The sequence below is a fragment of the Rhinopithecus bieti genome, unplaced genomic scaffold (assembly GCF_001698545.2).
Source record: "Rhinopithecus bieti isolate Rb0 unplaced genomic scaffold, ASM169854v2 scaffold_27321, whole genome shotgun sequence".
In the NCBI taxonomy this organism is placed as follows: Eukaryota; Metazoa; Chordata; class Mammalia; order Primates; family Cercopithecidae; genus Rhinopithecus; species Rhinopithecus bieti.
In genome coordinates, this window is record NW_016812353.1 from 471,657 (window position 1) to 488,624 (window position 16,968).

The 16,968-nt window shown below is 34.9% G+C and overlaps 2 protein-coding genes across 8 annotated transcripts in view; one reads left to right on the forward strand and one right to left on the reverse strand.

Annotated features, from left to right (window-relative positions):
- Positions 1-16,968, forward strand: part of CEP85L (centrosomal protein 85L) — a 248,283-nt gene that overhangs the window by 144,659 nt on the left and 86,656 nt on the right. The gene's annotated exons all lie outside the window — the stretch shown is intronic.
- On the reverse strand, positions 4,215-14,274 carry PLN (phospholamban). The gene is made up of 2 exons (XM_017895954.1): positions 14,227-14,274; positions 4,215-6,801 (listed from the first exon to the last, which is right to left on the reverse strand). Exon 2 carries the CDS (start codon positions 6,702-6,704, stop codon positions 6,546-6,548), a length of 159 nt encoding a protein of 52 aa, XP_017751443.1. The 5' UTR covers positions 6,705-6,801; positions 14,227-14,274; the 3' UTR covers positions 4,215-6,545.

A 16,968-nucleotide genomic window follows, 5' to 3' on the forward strand; every position in this document is an offset into this window, starting at 1 on the left:
TGTTGTTGGTAAACAAACTGACAAAGCATTTGAGACTAATTAATGTGAAAATCTGAAAACCTTGTACCTAGCCTGTTCTTTTCATTTGTTAAATGGGCATAAAAATAAAGCAGAACATACTCAATCTAAAGAAACTTGGAAACAGATTTAGAACCTGGATGATTTTTTCACTTAATTTCTCTGGGCCTCAGTTTCTTCATCTGTATGATGAGAAGGTGGAACTACAGTCATTTGTAAAGTTTTGGTGATTAATGATGTATTTAGGTTTATAAATCAGATGTACTTATTGAAAAAATTATGTGTCAAGACTTACTCATTAATCAGTTTATAGAAAGCACTTTATGATGATAGCATATATAAAGAAAATAGTATACAGCCCCAATTAGTCTAGGGAATACCATGTAAATGTGTACATTTCTTAATCTGGGAATGTTTCTATTCTAAGACAATTTTCTGTAGCTTGGCTTGTTTTAACAAGGAAAACTAATTTTCTGATATAAATCCTGTCATCTATTTTTTTATCATCAGAATTTTCTGAAACAAATTAATTCTACTAAAATTGCAAATTTTCCCTAGAGTAAAAAATGTAAAATTACTATTCATTACTACTGCTAATAAAAACAAATAGAAAAATGAACATAGGCTGTGAAAGGATAAGGAAATCACTTGTCCAGGAACCTCACAAATATGAGTATGATCTCAAAACATAGAACCCTATCATGCTGCATTCATAGGAGAACCTTTAAGATATCGCATGTGGCTGGGCGCGGTGGCTCAACCCTGTAATCCCAGCACTTTGGGAGGCCGAGACGGGCGGATCACGAGGTCAGGAGATCGAGACCATCCTGGCTAACACGGTGAAACCCCTCTCTACTAAAAAATACAAAAAACTAGCCGGGTAAGTTGGCGGGCACCTGTAGTCCCAGCTACTCGGGAGGCTGAGGCAGGAGAATGGCATAAACCCGGGAGGCGGAGCTTGCAGTGAGCTGAGATCCGGCCACTGCACTACAGCCTGGGCAACAGAGCCAGACTCCGTCTCAAAAAAAAAAAGATATCTTATGTGCCTTTTTTATTCTTATTTTGGACACAGTTCTTACCATTTTGACTATGTATTTAAACCACATAATCAAAACAGAAGAATCATTGTGATCGAATTAGAAATTTGTGATTTATCCATTCAAGTGATTAAAATAGGAAACCTAATTTTCAAATACTATCACGTTTTAGTTTTCAAATGTTTGTCATTATAGGAAAACAGAGATCAGGCAGTTGTTTCTCCAGCTGGTGTCTTTACACAGAATTGGAGCTGTCCAGTGGAGCGGAGTATACTATTCCAAGCTAGAGTAGGTGTGATAGAGATAATTGGGCAAATTTCAAGGAGTAAATACTGTTTCCTGCTTTTTATTCTGCTTGGACAAACCTCTAGTTTAAACAAGGTGTTTTTCTTAGCCTCAAAGCAATGCAGAGTAGGGTAGGGAGATTGGGGACACACTGTTGAGAACAATTTGTTTTTAAATCTTCTTTCTAGTGCATAGTAGAGAGAGAAGGCTACTAACGAGCAAAATTTGCATATACCCTGGAAAGCCCTACTTCTTGATTAACTTTGTTTGGGATGGTCTCTTTATAGTACTTTTAAGTTTTGGAGTAGAAAGACGAATTCAGGTAAAGAAAACTAGACAAACTAGTTGTAATCATTAAATGACTGCTTCCCTTCTAATTTCCTCTTGGAAAACTACAGAAAAAAGTTGTTAAATACCTTCTTGGAGCTTCCAAGTAGTTTTCTCTTTATTTTAAAAGCTTTCATCATAGTTGTTTCTTAAAAGCCTCTTTGAAACCTTGACTTCTGGCCAGGCACTGTAGCTCACGCCTGTAATCCCAGCAATTTGGGAGGCCGAGGCAGGAGAATTGCCTAAGTCCAGGAGTTTGAGACCAGTCTGGGCAACATGGCCAGACCCCAACTCTAAAAAGCAAAAAAGATAAAAATCATAGAAACACTGGTTTTCTTTTAGTCTAAGTTTTACGTAAAGAGAAGAACATTAATAAGGACCAGGCCATCTGATAAACTGTGATTTACAAGCACAACTCCTAAACACTGACCATGAAAAAACAGTGTTTTTACAACTAAGAAGAGGAATTTGGTTGAAAGTCATGATCTAATAAAACCTTAGATTTATATGTTACAGAATTCTGTAACTTTCACAGTATTTTATCTCATTTGATCCTCACAGCTCCCCACTCCCCAGGTTAATTTGTAACATTGAAGGTTTGCTCTTCCTAGGACTTAGTCCAGAATAATTATTGAGACAGCCACACATTCTTATGTGTGTGGTGTTCCTTGATTTACATGATTTTTTGCTAAACCATCAAGAGTATAGGAGTCTAGTACTCTGAAGCATTTTCCTTTGTGAATGAAGAGAAGCCATTATGCCCTCAGATGGTTTATGACAGAAGGCTCCATGTGTAATGTCCACTGCTAGTCTTTGACTCTTTCCTCTGTAGTACATCACATTTCTGCTACCCACCCCCTGCAACCCCTAAACTGCCTGACTCTGTAAGGACTATGACAGAAGAGAAAAAGCAGTCTGGTCTTCTTTCTGGGAAGAATCCTTCCCTTTCCATGGCCCCCTTGAGTTCCTTTTCTTAGGGGAAGGTAGGGTGGAAGGGTGGAAGATAAACACTTCTACACGTAGTGGCAGTGTCCGTTGGATTCCTGTAAGCCCACGATGGATCTCCCAGACAGTAGTGAAATAATAGTAGCCTCTTTATTGACGAAGTTGTTTATCCTTTTTTCCCTAGGATGTTGCTGAACTTCAGGTGGCAGTCATTAAAAAGATGAAATTTTGTGCCTATTTAGTCATAAGGGTGTTTGAACAGTTGTGGTATTGGCACCTATGCATATTTTACTAGAGATTTTCGCTTGTATAGACAAAAATTTGGACCAAGCATAGTAACTCACCCCTGTAATCCCAGCACTTTGGGAAGCTGGTGGGGGGCAGATAGCTTGAGGATAGGAGTTTGGGACCAGCCTGGGCTAGTGAGACCCCATCTCTACAAAAATTAAAAAGAATTAGCCATATGTGGTGATGTGCCCCTATAGTGCCAGCTACTTGGGAACCAGGGTTGGAGAATCCCTTACACCCCAAGAGTTCAAGGCTGCAATGAGCAATGATCATGTGACTGCATTCCAGTGTGCATGACAAAGTAACATCCTCTCTTGATTTAAAAACAAAAAATTGATAAAATGAATTAAAGTAAAATTACTTTTGTCTAACACGAAATAATAATGAAAAGTTTTATCTATAACTTGAGAGTGTTTAATGTATTCTGTTATGTCCTGTGAAAAGAAAGTTTTCTTATTTTCATTCTTTCTTATTTTTGTACTCTGTTCTGTCTTTTATTTTTTAACTGTTTGAGATAATTTATATATTCAAAGATGTGAACACCATGACACTCCCTACATTAGGATATGACACATTCATTAGGTAGTTAAAAAGGACTTTTATATACATGTTTTAATGAATAAAATTAGTAATGTGTTTGACTTTTATCTGTCAAGTTTTCTATGTAATATTGGAATAAAATTCTGGACTTTTTAAAGTGTGCTGTTACTTAGCAGAAGAACAGATCTTTTCTGAAAATTTATTATAGCCCTACTTCGCGAGAAGACTCAAAAATAATCAAAAGATAAATAATTGTCTGTGTAGTAGCAATTCATTATCTTATATAGGTCTGCCCTCTTGTGTGTCTGTACTTGTGCATCTTGATTTTGTTTTATTTGGGGAAAGTCACCAAAAAAACCCCTGTAAAATCAAAACTAAAATTAGAATTTTTTTATCGGTAGTATCAGTTGTAAGTGTATTGTAGAGCAGCTTCACTGAGTTTTCAAGAACCTTCATTTTAATATAGTGATTCTGATTTGCATTAAACAAATATATATTCTTATCCAATTAAAATATAAAAGGTAACATTAAGCATTTTAAAATTGTTTTAGTACCCTGTAAATTAAGATAAGAACTTATTCTATAGTAGAACATATTTGAGCATTTAGTATATTAAAATTTAAAATAAATTGTTTTCTTATATCTTATTTACACTTTGTGATGAAGAATAATTAAAGAGTTTATTCTATTTCATAATTTGAGTTATAGTATAGTATTCTGTAATCCTCACAGAATAAGATTTTAATTTCTATCAAAGAATGAAGAACAAAAAAATTAGTTATTTCTGTTTACTGAGAAAAAGACTGTAACGAACAATGTGATCAAAGGAGTATGACTAATCAGTTCAAATTTTCCACTTGTTTTTAAGACCAGTGCAGCTTATTATAGAACTTGGATACTTTTTGTGTTGGTAATTTACTAAAACCAGTGAGGTGAGTGTATGACCTGTTGTTTATAAGCTTTTTACTTGTTATTAGGGATTTCCAGCTTGTAGATGAGGCATCACTTAAGAAATCTCTGCCCTTCTGTTCTTCAGATATCCCTGAACCAAACACTTTCCACTCCCCATCTCCAGTACCTCTCATGGGTTCAGAAAATTTAATGGTGTCTCCTTCACTATTGAGTTAGCAACACTTGTGTAAGAAACCAAGGTCAATATTGATGTTACATATTCTTTTAGTAATCACGTTTTAGAAGATATGGTTAATTACACATCCTCTACTCTTTTAATAATAGTTATATTAGTAACATGTCTTCAACTGAAATTAAAATTGTTGGATTATGCAGTATAGGTGTAAACTATTTTAGACTTAATTTTAAACTTTAGTCAACTTAAATTACCAAAGTTTGGTGAATATATTTTCCAGCACTAAATTTTACTTCAGTTGTTTTATGAGTTATTGGAAGATGTTCTGAAATGATCAGAGGAGAAATTGAAAATTTATTCATCAAGAAAATAATTATAGGTAACATTGCTGGATCTATAATTTAGCTCAGTAGAGTGGCCTATGAAATAGATGCTTGCCATTTGTTTGATAGATGAAGAAAAATAGCTATGTCCTGTTACAGTTGACCCTTGAACAACAAGGGCTTAAATAGTGAGGGTCCACTTATACATGAATATTCTTTTCCCCCACTCCCCACACCCCTAAGACAAGATTGCAAGACCAACCCCGCTCTTCCTCCCCGTCTTTCTCCTTCTCTTCCTCCTCTCGGTGTGAAGACAATGAGAATGACGACTTTTATGTTGACCCACTTCCATTTAATGAATAGTAAATATATTTTCTCTTTTTTACGATGTTCTAAATAACATTTTCTTTTCTCTAGCTTACTTTATTGTAGGAATACAGTGTATAATACATATAACGTGCAAAATGTGTGTTAATTTACTGTTTGTGTTATCAGTAAGGTTTATGGTCAACAGTAGGCTATTAGGTAGTTAAGATTTTGCGGACCCATGGATTCTCAGCTCCCCTAACCCCCATATTCAAGGGTCAGCTGTAGATGTAATAGGTGGGCCAACAAGTTCATTTCAAAATATAATCTAAGAATTAGTTAATATTTGGAGAGATAATTCATACTTTTATTTTTTTAAATACTTGAGATGATATATTTTTTTGTCACTGGGAATCTTTTATTATTTTCCTTGCCTGCCATTGGGTGTTAGGTTGGAATGGAAGACAACCTGTAAAATCAGTCTGAAGTCTTAAGGTTTCACGATTCCAAAGATACAGCATGGTAAACTAGGTAACTCTAGGTCAGATAATTCACTACAGTGTCTTAAATGAAGATTAGATTCTGTTCTGTTAGTCTATTAGTGATATGACTAATCTCACTGTCACATACTAACCCCCAATTCTCATCTGTTGATCATATGTCTTAGAACAGATTTATGGTTTACCGACAGGTACTAGAATTCTGTGATTCTTTGAAAAAATTACTTAAGAGTAATTTTATTATGTGAGAGTATGGCCTTACTTTTCCATACTTGATTCTCATCAACTTTAAAAAATGTTAATGTGGCATAGCAAAAATGCAATTTCTGTTTTAGAATGGTACTACAAAGAGTTACTACAGAGTTCTTTATAATAAGATAACAGATGTGAGGAGTCAGTGGACTGTTTTGAATAATGACACTTCATTTGTGTTATTACTTTGATACTTGGTGAAGACCTGAAAAATACTTAGTATTAAAGAAGATTTTACAGTGTAATATAAGTTATATTCACCTCAAAAGAGTAAAAATAATGCTTTATATATGAAGTGAACTTGTTGGCAGTGCAGTTTCAAAACTAAACTCTTATTTCATCTTCAGAAAAGATTTGGGATACAAATTTGTGAGCCATGTTGAGGAAATCAACAGTTACATTTTATACAGTTATTTTAAGGTTAATTTTTGAAAATAAAGCCCTTTTCATGTTTACAAGATCCAGCAGATGAATACATTTGCTAACAATAAGTTTTAGTCTTAATCTTGACCTTTTCACAAAGAAACTCTTCTACTCAGGAAGTGGTCTATTTTACAGTATTGTTTTCCCGTCTGCATGGGATGACAGATTTTAAGCTGATGTGGCAAGTTGCAGATCTAGAGGTTGTAGCAGAACTTCAGAGAAGCATCACGATGATACAGATCAGCAAGAGACATATTAAGATGAGACAGAAATTGATAAATAGATTCTGTAGATTTTGACGTGCTTGTTGAGGCATTTCAATGGTTGAGGCTCTTCTTATAGCTGAGCGAGTGAGGTATTGGACTTTCTCCATGATACCAGCAGGAGAGGAAGTCTGAAGTTTTAAGTGGTCGAGAGAAAGATAAAAAGCTGGCAGCCAAATATGAGATAACTGTCTTCTTTTAGGTAGCCTGGAATGTAAAAATAATAAATGGATTAGAATAATATATGTAACCTATTATCAGGACAAAAAATACAATTTTGTATTAATTCATCTTCCTCAGCACTATTGTTATTTATAACATCAAGTGTTTCTATACTCTCTCTGTCTCTCTCTCTGTCTCTCTCTCTCTCTCTCTCTCTCTCTCTCTGTGTGTGTGTGTGTGCATGTGTTTCCATGTGTCTGTCTCTCTTTCTCCTTTTTTGATGGGGCACACCATGACAGTCTCATTTGTGTTAGGAGTAGTAACTTCAGTCTTTGCCTTTTTCTCCCAAATTTACTACAAGTATTGCAGTAATCCTCAGTGTCATCCATAAGTTCCTGGAAACCATGACTTTCTGCAAAACAACATTTAACAAAACCATTTTTACCGTAGGCTGATTGATGTAAATAAGAGTTAAGTTCCTATAGCACATTTCTGGTCACAAGAACGTCACCAAACTTCTCAATAAAGAACCCAAACACTTGTAATATTAAACATTGAGAGAAATATGAACTATATATACATTTAAGAAAGATTAATAAAAACCAGGTAGGTCGGTGCAGTGGCTCACGCCTGTAATCCCAGCACTTTGGGAGGCCAAGGCGGGCAGATCCCCTGAGGTCAGGAGTTTGAGACCAGCCTGGCCAACATGGTGAAACCCTGTCTCTACTAAAAATATAAAAATTAGCTAGGCTGGTGGCATGTGCCTGTAATCCTAGCTACTTGGGAGTATCGCTGGAGCCCAGGAGGCAGGGGTTGCAGTGAGCCCAGATCATGCCACTGTACTCCAGCCTGGGTGACACAGCAAAACTCTGTCTCAAAAAAAAAGCCAACAAAGATAATTACCCAGTATTTGGTGAATCAGTGAGTAACAGTGGTTGTGATGGTCAATTAAAAACATGGAATCAATGTTTGAGAAATACAATGGGATCTCTGAGTGCTTTTGTGCCATAGCATTTATTGTCATGCATTTGTATGATCACCCTAGACTTTACCAATTTTTATTTGATAATAATTTGTATTCATCCATTCATTTATTTTTCAACCCTCTTATTCTGGTTTGGGTTGCTGGTGGCTGGAGCCAATCCCAGCAGCCCAAGGAGGGAGGAACCCACCTTGGATAGGAGACCACTCCATCACAGGATACACTCATGTACACACTCACGCTCAATCCAGGACAACTTAAACACGCCAGTGAGCCTAATGTGCACAGTTTTGGGATATGGGAGGAAACGAGAGTCCCACAGATATGGGGAGAACATTCAAGCTGCACACACACTTAAATGTTAGAACAAAATGACATAGAAGGAAATGATGTTATTTGAGGACCTGCTGTATTTGGTTTAAGGTACAGCTTGTTTTGGGTTATTCTTTTGGGTAAAAGTTCTCACATATAGTTTCTTTAAATCTGTTACTCTGTAGATGTAATTGGTTTGATCAGTCACTGTATTAATAGCTCCAGAGCCAATCTCATAAAAAGGAAATGCATACAACAAATTGTTCCCTAGATCTTGATTTTAATCCAAAATAAAATAATGTTAAATGGGAAGTGTTTTACCAAAATATGGATTCAAATTGTCATTCCTTTTAAGATTTTATAGCTTTATAGAATGTTATCTTAACTAACATTTTAATAAGATGTTAAGTACCGAAGACTATCAAGCTTGGAATGCATAGTAATTATTATTATCTCACCATCTACCACAGACATTTTCTATTTACAGACCTCTACTTAATAGCAGTAGTTTCCATCATGCCTTCTTTCAGAGATCCCACAAGTTATTGCTGCCTGTGGGGTCTATACTTTGATGATTAGTAAAACAAATAAGAACTTACATGTTATTACAGAAAAATTATATATAGACTGAAAATTAACTGTATTAACTGTCCAGAGATAATGGTTATTAACACTTGGGGGACATTTTGTTTTCAATCAGGATACTTCTGCATCAATTTTGAAATAAGAAAAATAAAAAATGGAGTAAAAAAGTGATAATTAATTGCCAGACGTAGTGACTGTTAACATTTGTTGATATATTATTGTTAATCAACATATTACTACCTTACCCCAGCTGTCAGATTTTATTTTCTCCTAAGTCTTTTTATACATCTCATAAAAGCCTATCTCAACCTGTTAGCCCATTCCTGAGAGAGGAAAGTGCTGAAGGGAACAGAAGGAAGTACTAAAAGAATGGCAAAGGGGAAGGTAGGTATCAGGCATGACCAGTGAGAACCTGGCATTTACTTTTACAGAGAAACCATATGGTTTATGGTGTTTAGATTCTGTAGTGTTCAATAGTTCAACTTGGCTCTATTATATTCTGAATTATATAGTAGACTGGGCCTTTTTTGGCTTGAGACCCTGTCCTCCTTAATAATATTGGTCTGTAGCAAGGAGTTCCAAACAGCCAACTTCTATCAAATTTTCTTTCCTTAAAGAGTTATTAACAACCTGTATTTTTCTAGCATGTATTCTTCATTGTCTAAACGGTGGCTAACGGCTGTTATTTAGGTTGTCTGTAACACTTCTACTTAGAAAATAGCAGCCTGTAAAAGCAGAACTACCATTTGACCCAACAATCCCATTACTGGGTATATATCCAGAGGAGTATAAATCTTTCTGCCATAAAAACATACACGCACGAATGTTCATTGCAGCACTATTCACGATAGCAAAGACATGAATCGGCCTAAGTGCCCATCAGTGACAGAGTAGAAATGTGGTCGTATACACCACCCAATACTGTGCAGCCATAAAAAAGAAGGAAATCATGTCTTCTGTGGGAACATGGATGGAGCTGGAGGTCATTATCCCTAGTAGCAAACTAACACAGGAAAAGAAAACCAGATACCACATGTTCTCACTTTTAAGTGGGAGTGAGATGATAAGAACTTATGAACACAAAGAATGAAACAACAGATGCTGGGGTCTGCTTGAGCGGGGAGGATGGGAGGAGGGAGAGGAGCAGAAAAGATAACTGTTGGGTACGGGGCTTAATACCGGGGTGATGAAATAATACATACAAACCCCCATGATGTGTGCTTACCTATGTAACAAACCATCACACATACCCCCAAACTTAAAAGTTAAAAAAAAGGAAAACAGCAGCTTAAACTTGACATATATTTAATGATGTTTGTTTGAATTCTTCAGGTAAAATAGAAATAGATTTTCTTTTGTTCTTTATTAAGATTCATCCTTTAAGTTGTTTCTGTTTACTTGATTATTATAGATCTAGTGGATTGGAGAATTACCGGAAGATTTTATTTATTTATTTTTTTGAGACAGAGTCTTGCTCTGTTGCCCAGGCTGGAGTGAAGTGGCGTGATCTTGGCTCACTGCAAGCTCCACTTCCTGGGTTCACACCATTCTCCTGCCTTAGCCTCCCAAGTAGCTGGGACTACAGGTGCCTGCCACCACGCCTGGCTAATTTTTTTGTATTTTTAGTAGAGACTGGGTTTCACCGTGTTAGCCAGGATGGTCTCGATCTCCTGACCTTGTGATCCGCCTGCCTAGGCCTCCCAAAGTTCTGGGATTACAGGCGTGAACCACTGCGCCTGGCCGAGTAATCAGCTTTTATGAAGATATGTAGCAGAATACAGTTAAGAAAGGAATAATAATTAGCCTTGGTAATTCCTATTTGAATATATGGTTTTGTGAGGTTTTTGGGCTTAGCTGGTCTTAAAAGGTCAGAAATTTAAAAAATTACTTTGAGGCAAAACATGGGAAAGGAGGGAGTTGGCCAGGAGTTTATCATGAAGCATATACAGGAGTCATCCCCTACCTTGACACTGATAAGTTGTACTTCAGTCACATGAAACATGTCACCTTTCCATAAATACTCCATTCCCTTTTGTGATTTTATTCTTTGCACATGTTGTTCTATCTCTGCCTGGAATGCGTCCTCCACCTTTTGATTCTCTGCCAGGCAAGCTTCAGTTGATTCTTAAGGTTCAGTTTAAATATCACTTTCTGATGAAACCTTTCATTAGTTATTAAGGGGGAATTGGTTGTCACCTCTACTGGTTTTTAATAGGGCTTTAGTGTTATCTATATGAGAATATCTATCAGATTATAGCACAATTTCAGTTTACATGTTTGTATCCCCAACTAGACTTGATAGTTTCTGAAGTAAAGAAACCATGTGTTCATTTAGTATCCTAGTACTTAGTGCATAATTGGTATGTTTCAATAAATCATTAAAGTTAAATAAGGGATTTTTATGACAAAAACTATTAGAAAATTGTTAATAAAAAATAATGCTGTGGGCAGGTCATGGTGGCTCACATCTATAATTCCAACACTTGGGAGGCCTAGGCGGGGGGAACGTTTGAGCCCAGGAGTTCGAGACCAGCTTGGGCAACATAATGAGACCCCATCTCATTTTTAATTAATTAATTACTTTTATGAATGGATGAATGAACGACAGGGTCTTGCTCTGTCACCCTAGCTGGAGTGCAGTTGTGCAATCATGGCTCACTGCACCTCAACTTCCCAGGCTCTAGTGATCTCCCTGCTTTAGCCTCCTGAGTAGCTGGGACCACAGATGGGCACCACCACGCCTGGCTAATTTTTGTATTTTTGGTAGGGACAGGGTTTCACTGTGCTGCCCAGGCTGGTCTCAAACTCCTGAGCTCAAGTAATTCCTGGGATTACAAGCGTGAATCACCATGCCTGGCCCTCATTTTTAATAATAAGTTAAAAAATTTTAAAAATAATGCTGTGATTGACAGATCTAATAACAATTTGTTGGTTGAACATTTAAGCTCTAATATTCTCCTCAAGTCTCTTTCTATCACAGATGAGAAAAATGAGGCTTAGAGGATTCACCTAAATTAATGGTCACCTGATTAACATAATATTAAACTGAACTAGACTTTGTATAAATGGGTTTTTAGTATTTGTGAAATACAAAGACGTGCCCAAAAGAGATGAGCTCTCTGCTGTTTAAAGCATAATTAACATACTTTAAAGATGATCTTATAATCCTACAACAGCTAACTGTTACTGAAAAACAAGAGTTTGTTTCTGGAAACAAATTGGGTATAAAGGAGATGACCAAAAATAGTATCCTGTTTCTTGTCAGATTTAGAAATATGCTGTAATCCTAAAGTTATTTGTAACTGTTTTATAATTTTATGCCTAAACTGAAAACAAATCTGCTTTACATGCTAAAATGTTAATGATACACATTTAATTTATTGGGCTCAATTTTTTACAGTGGTATAATCTGAAATGTGTGGAATCCTAGTTCTATTGAATACCAACATTTGTATGATGATAATTAGGCCAGCTTTTGTCCATAGAAGATGGGGTTTCCTGTCATATGTTGAGAATTGAAAACCTTTGTGTGGGAACAGCATAATCCTATTTTTGGAGTTGTCTGTGACCTTTACTACATTATAATTCATGGTTGTCAGGTGTTTATCATTCTCTTCTCTGCACTGACAACCACCGTATGAGTTTCCTTTTTTTTTTTTTCAAAAAACAAATTTCTTAACAGCCAAGCTGTTTAATAATTTTGATGGAAAGCATAGAAAATAGTTTAGTTTTATTTTCATGTTATCTGATCTTTTTAGAGCACTCTATTAGTCTAATCATAAATAGTTTTGGGATTTTCTGAACTTGTGTCTGGCCTAAACAACCATGGAAACTGAAGTTACTCTCCACCCTCTTATTAAAAGAATGACTATATATATATAAAAATTGGTTGTTTTGACACAAGAGTGGTATTCACTTATAGATGAATTTTAAAATCAATTTATCTTCTAGGTCCTAGAATCAAGAGTATTGAAAACATGAAAGGTGCTTGTTAGGAGTTTGGGTGTAGAAATGCCAGACTCCTGTCTCTTGAGTTGCATATCACAGGCAGAAAAGTATCCACAGAGTATCTTATGTCTGTAGATCCATGAGTACTCTACTTTTAGGGGAATGAGAAGAATAAAATAAAAAATTCTTTACTATTCTTTGTGGGATTTATAAATCCTTTGGTTGTCTTCTTTTCCTCAAGAAAAGTGACACCGGAAATTTAAAAAAAACAATCAAGTTCAAGATAGTATGGTTTTTTTTTTTTTTTTTTAGGGGAAGAAGGAAATAGAAAAGCCATTAGGCAACTCTAATCTTCTGACTAATGTCGTATACCATGTTAGGCAGCATGTTTGGTGGAAGGTACTATATCAACTCCTTCAGGAGTCCTTACTTTGTCTGCAGTGAGTCCTGTTTTAGCAATATAATATCAAATGCATTCTTGTGCAGAAGGAACCTCAATAGTCTTCTGAAAACTTTTGGTGGCCTGCTTTATGACTTGCTAGACAATTGATACTTTAATGATGTTGTATATGCTGAGCATTAATCCCCACCTATACTTTAAGCATGTTCAGTGCTTGCGGAACTTCTCAAACTTCAGCATTTTTGGTGGCATTCCTTTTGCTGAAATAATAAATTCCTGAGATTCTTTATATTTGTAGAATTTTGCCTTTCTCCTTTTATTTTTGTTTATTCTTTTAGTAAACATGGGAGTATTGAAGCAATACTTTATTAAATTGAATTCAAGTAATATCTAAGGCTACAGTCTGATATACTCTAGGATGTTTTTTCCATCAGATTGGTTTAGAAGATTAGAATTTTCTATAGATTGAATTTGAATGAACAGGGCTTGTCTATATTTGGATTATTTGGAATTTTATTTTATTTTTCTACTACTTTCTGACATTTCCACAGGTAAGCGATAAGTGAATGTATATACACCCTTTTTTGGACTTGTGGTAATAAATTAGGACAATTCATCATTAGATTTATGATGAATCTGTTGGCTTACAAAAGTTCACTCCAGTGGAGTCATTTTCCTTTTGAGATTGCCTAATACTAAACTTGGACATTCTATTTGAAGTTACTTTGTGGTAGCAACATTCCAGAGCTTTGTTGGTCCAGACTGGCCGTTTGAAAGAATCTTCAAGCTGCTTCTGTCTGGTTATGAAAATAATTGTATATGCATAAAAATCAATATATTCTCACTCCTAAATTGACCCGTAATGAGGTGCTCCTCATGTTAAGTCTTGAGGAGAATTCATTAAACAAACAGCACAGAGAGATTTTTCTCTCTGAAATTGACAATTTAGCTTATTGCTATTGCTACATTGTCTGTAGGTTTGCCTTCGTTATTGTTTTTTAAATATTGAAACAATGCTTTACAAGTTTATTTACAAGTAAAATATTCTTCTTAACCCTGTAGGTGTTGGAACTTCAGAATCTTTTTGGGGGGAAGAGAATATGGAGGGGTAGTATTGAGAAAGGCTTACGGAGAAATGAATGTCACTTAATAAATGTACCCCCTATTAATGTGAGTGTATTGGTCAACCTTTTTTTTTGCGGGGGGAGCAGGGGATGGGGGTTGAAAACTAAAGATGGAGTACCTTTTCAAAGCACTAGAGGTCCTCAGTTGACTATGAGTATGCTGTACATCCAGGCTTCATTTTCATGTGTTTATTTGGTAACACATGCTTCAGAATTATTCTGGGTAAGAATTTTGATGTACTATTTCTGCAAATATACAAAGAGACTACATCTTATCTAATTTATGCCACTGTAATTTAGAAGGGTTATTTTCTTGATTTTTCTGCTTTTAGGTTTACTTTGCTAGTATGATCATTTCTTTGTTAATTCACAGTTTTGATGAAAGTGAGGGATTTTTGTAGCAAATAGCAAAGCAAGATTGATCAAACATGTCAAAACAAATAGTTTTGGATATTTAAAATGGTAGAGTATGGGGAGAGGGGAGTTCAGAAATAAAACTGAGGAATGCTGAGGACTGAGGATTTAATAGGGAACCTAGAATAAAGTATCGAAATGTGGTTTTTGTGAAAGTTTTGAGGAGATACTAACTTGGATTTTAGGTATCAGATGAATTGAAGGCATGAGTATTTTAGCAATGAAACAAATAAAAGGAAACTTTGATTGATTGAGGTATGTTATGGTTTTTTGAAGTCTGTACAGTTAGTTTGAATTTTGCCTTCCAGGAGGTATGCTTAACAGCTAAGGACATCTGTAATTTTCGTATATTTCTGGTTTTGAAAATGATCAGTAGAATATAATTGAGGCTATTAAGAATGTAATGCCTGATGTATAAATTGAATTTAAGTGAAATGGAATGGTTTTAAATTAAAATAGAAGTTTGTATTCTCTGAATTTGCCTTTTAGAGTATCATTTACAGTGTTTGGGGGCTTTCAAATTTGGTTTATCAGTGTCATGATTTACTTCAAGCCATGCTGGTCAGTATATAGAGGATGTGCATGTGGCTTAGTGACAAAACCTAAACTTCTGCTAAGGTTTCCCTCTTTTCTTAGTTATGTGATCTTGAGCAGTTCACTTTTGCATCTTTCCTAAATTGTAGAATAGGGATGCAGTATCAAATATATAATTAAGAGGACCAAATGAAATATTTGTGTACACCAGTATATTAGGAAATTGTTCTTTAAGAAGAAGTTTTAATTGGCCCTCCTCATTTCTGGGATTGGTAATATATTGTCTAATTTAGAGAAGGTAACTAGACTTTAATTAATGTTTTTAATTAAAAATTTAATATTACATAATTTAAGTGTTTACATGTGTAATCAGTACATTAAAACATTAAAATACATTAAAATTTTCTGAAACCCTTGTTTATGCAATATTTATCTTATTGTTTCTATCTCACTGATTAAAGATATGATTATATACCCAAATGCGATTATTTTCCTTTATGCCTACTAAAATCCAAATAAAAGTACGATTTGATATTTGATTTTGGGAAATGATAGTGCTGTCATGCCTTTTAGTAAAGCATGTATTCTGACTCTTTCATTGTGTTTTTAAACTAATACTTCTTAATTTAAACATCTTTCAATATTTTTCCCATTTATTTCATCTAACACTTTTAAAGCACTTACGTTTAAACTACATGTCTTCATAAACAAAGACAATACTTAACTGTCACCTTAAAGTATAGATTGAACTAGTTAGGACATAATGTATGTACTACCATTATGTTTGAATTTAACAGTCTCTATAAACTTGAATTTCTATTAGCTGAAGGGGGGGTGACATGCTAGGTGAAGCTAAGGTAACTTTAATAGAATTTCTGCTCTTTCAGAGGTTGTACTTTTTTAGAGCAATATGTGATAAAGCCAAAATTCTGATTAATAAAATAACTCATGACACCCAATTTGGAAGTGTGAGAATGTATTTGGAATTTGAATAAAAATGCACGAAAATAAGCATATAAGACCACCTACACTGAATGACTTTTGTGTAATATCAAAGGAAAATTATGAGTATAGGAGATATGGGATGCAATTAGGATACCTCAATGGTAGACAAAAATGGTTTTTGTATGTCTTAAGGAAACCGCTTGGCAGAATTACAAATTCGTATTTGTAGTGAGCAATAGAATTAACAATTGTCATGGGGAATTGAGAATTTTAGAAGGTAAATTTAACATATATATTAAATATGAAAATTTAAAATAAATAAAATATATGTAATTTTCTGTAAGCCCTGGACGAGATCTGAGAATGAGGAAACGTTTCATTTTTACTAAATTGAGGATGCTAAACATAAAGAATGAGGGTAGAATTCAAATGGAAGTCATAAAATTGATTGTGGCATCTCCATTCCTGGCATTTATTTTATTTTCTCCTTTCTATTCTAAATCTCAGAGGAGGAAATTGGAGCAACCACTGTGAGGATAATAACTTTGACAAACTATAGGCATTAATAGGCAGAAATCCATTTAATCAAATTTGTGTGAAAATAAGATACTTAAGAATCTCATTGTCAAAATAACTTTTTAAAGCGTCAAATTAATTCTCTAAACATAGATTTTTATGTGTTTGTGAAAGTGTTTTAAAATTTCTAAAACTTCTTTCTTTATGATACAATATTGAAATTTAATATCAGTAACTCAATTTATTAAAGCATGGAATTTTTTAGAAATTTTCTTAAAGTTGACTGGCCTTTAGAGGGGAAACATCCTCAAGGGGCACTTTAAAAGTAGCTGTATTATATATTCTTAAGTTCCATTTCATTATTATTCCACTGTATGAAATTATGATAATATTGCGTAGGCATGGCTGATAATGTGCATGTTATAGTCAATGGGGACTTATATTAGTTCAGA

Coding starts and splice junctions, on each gene's coding strand:
- PLN (XM_017895954.1), bottom strand. CDS start 6,704: ATGGAGAAAGTCCAATACCTCACTCGCTCAGCTATAAGAAGAGCCTCA.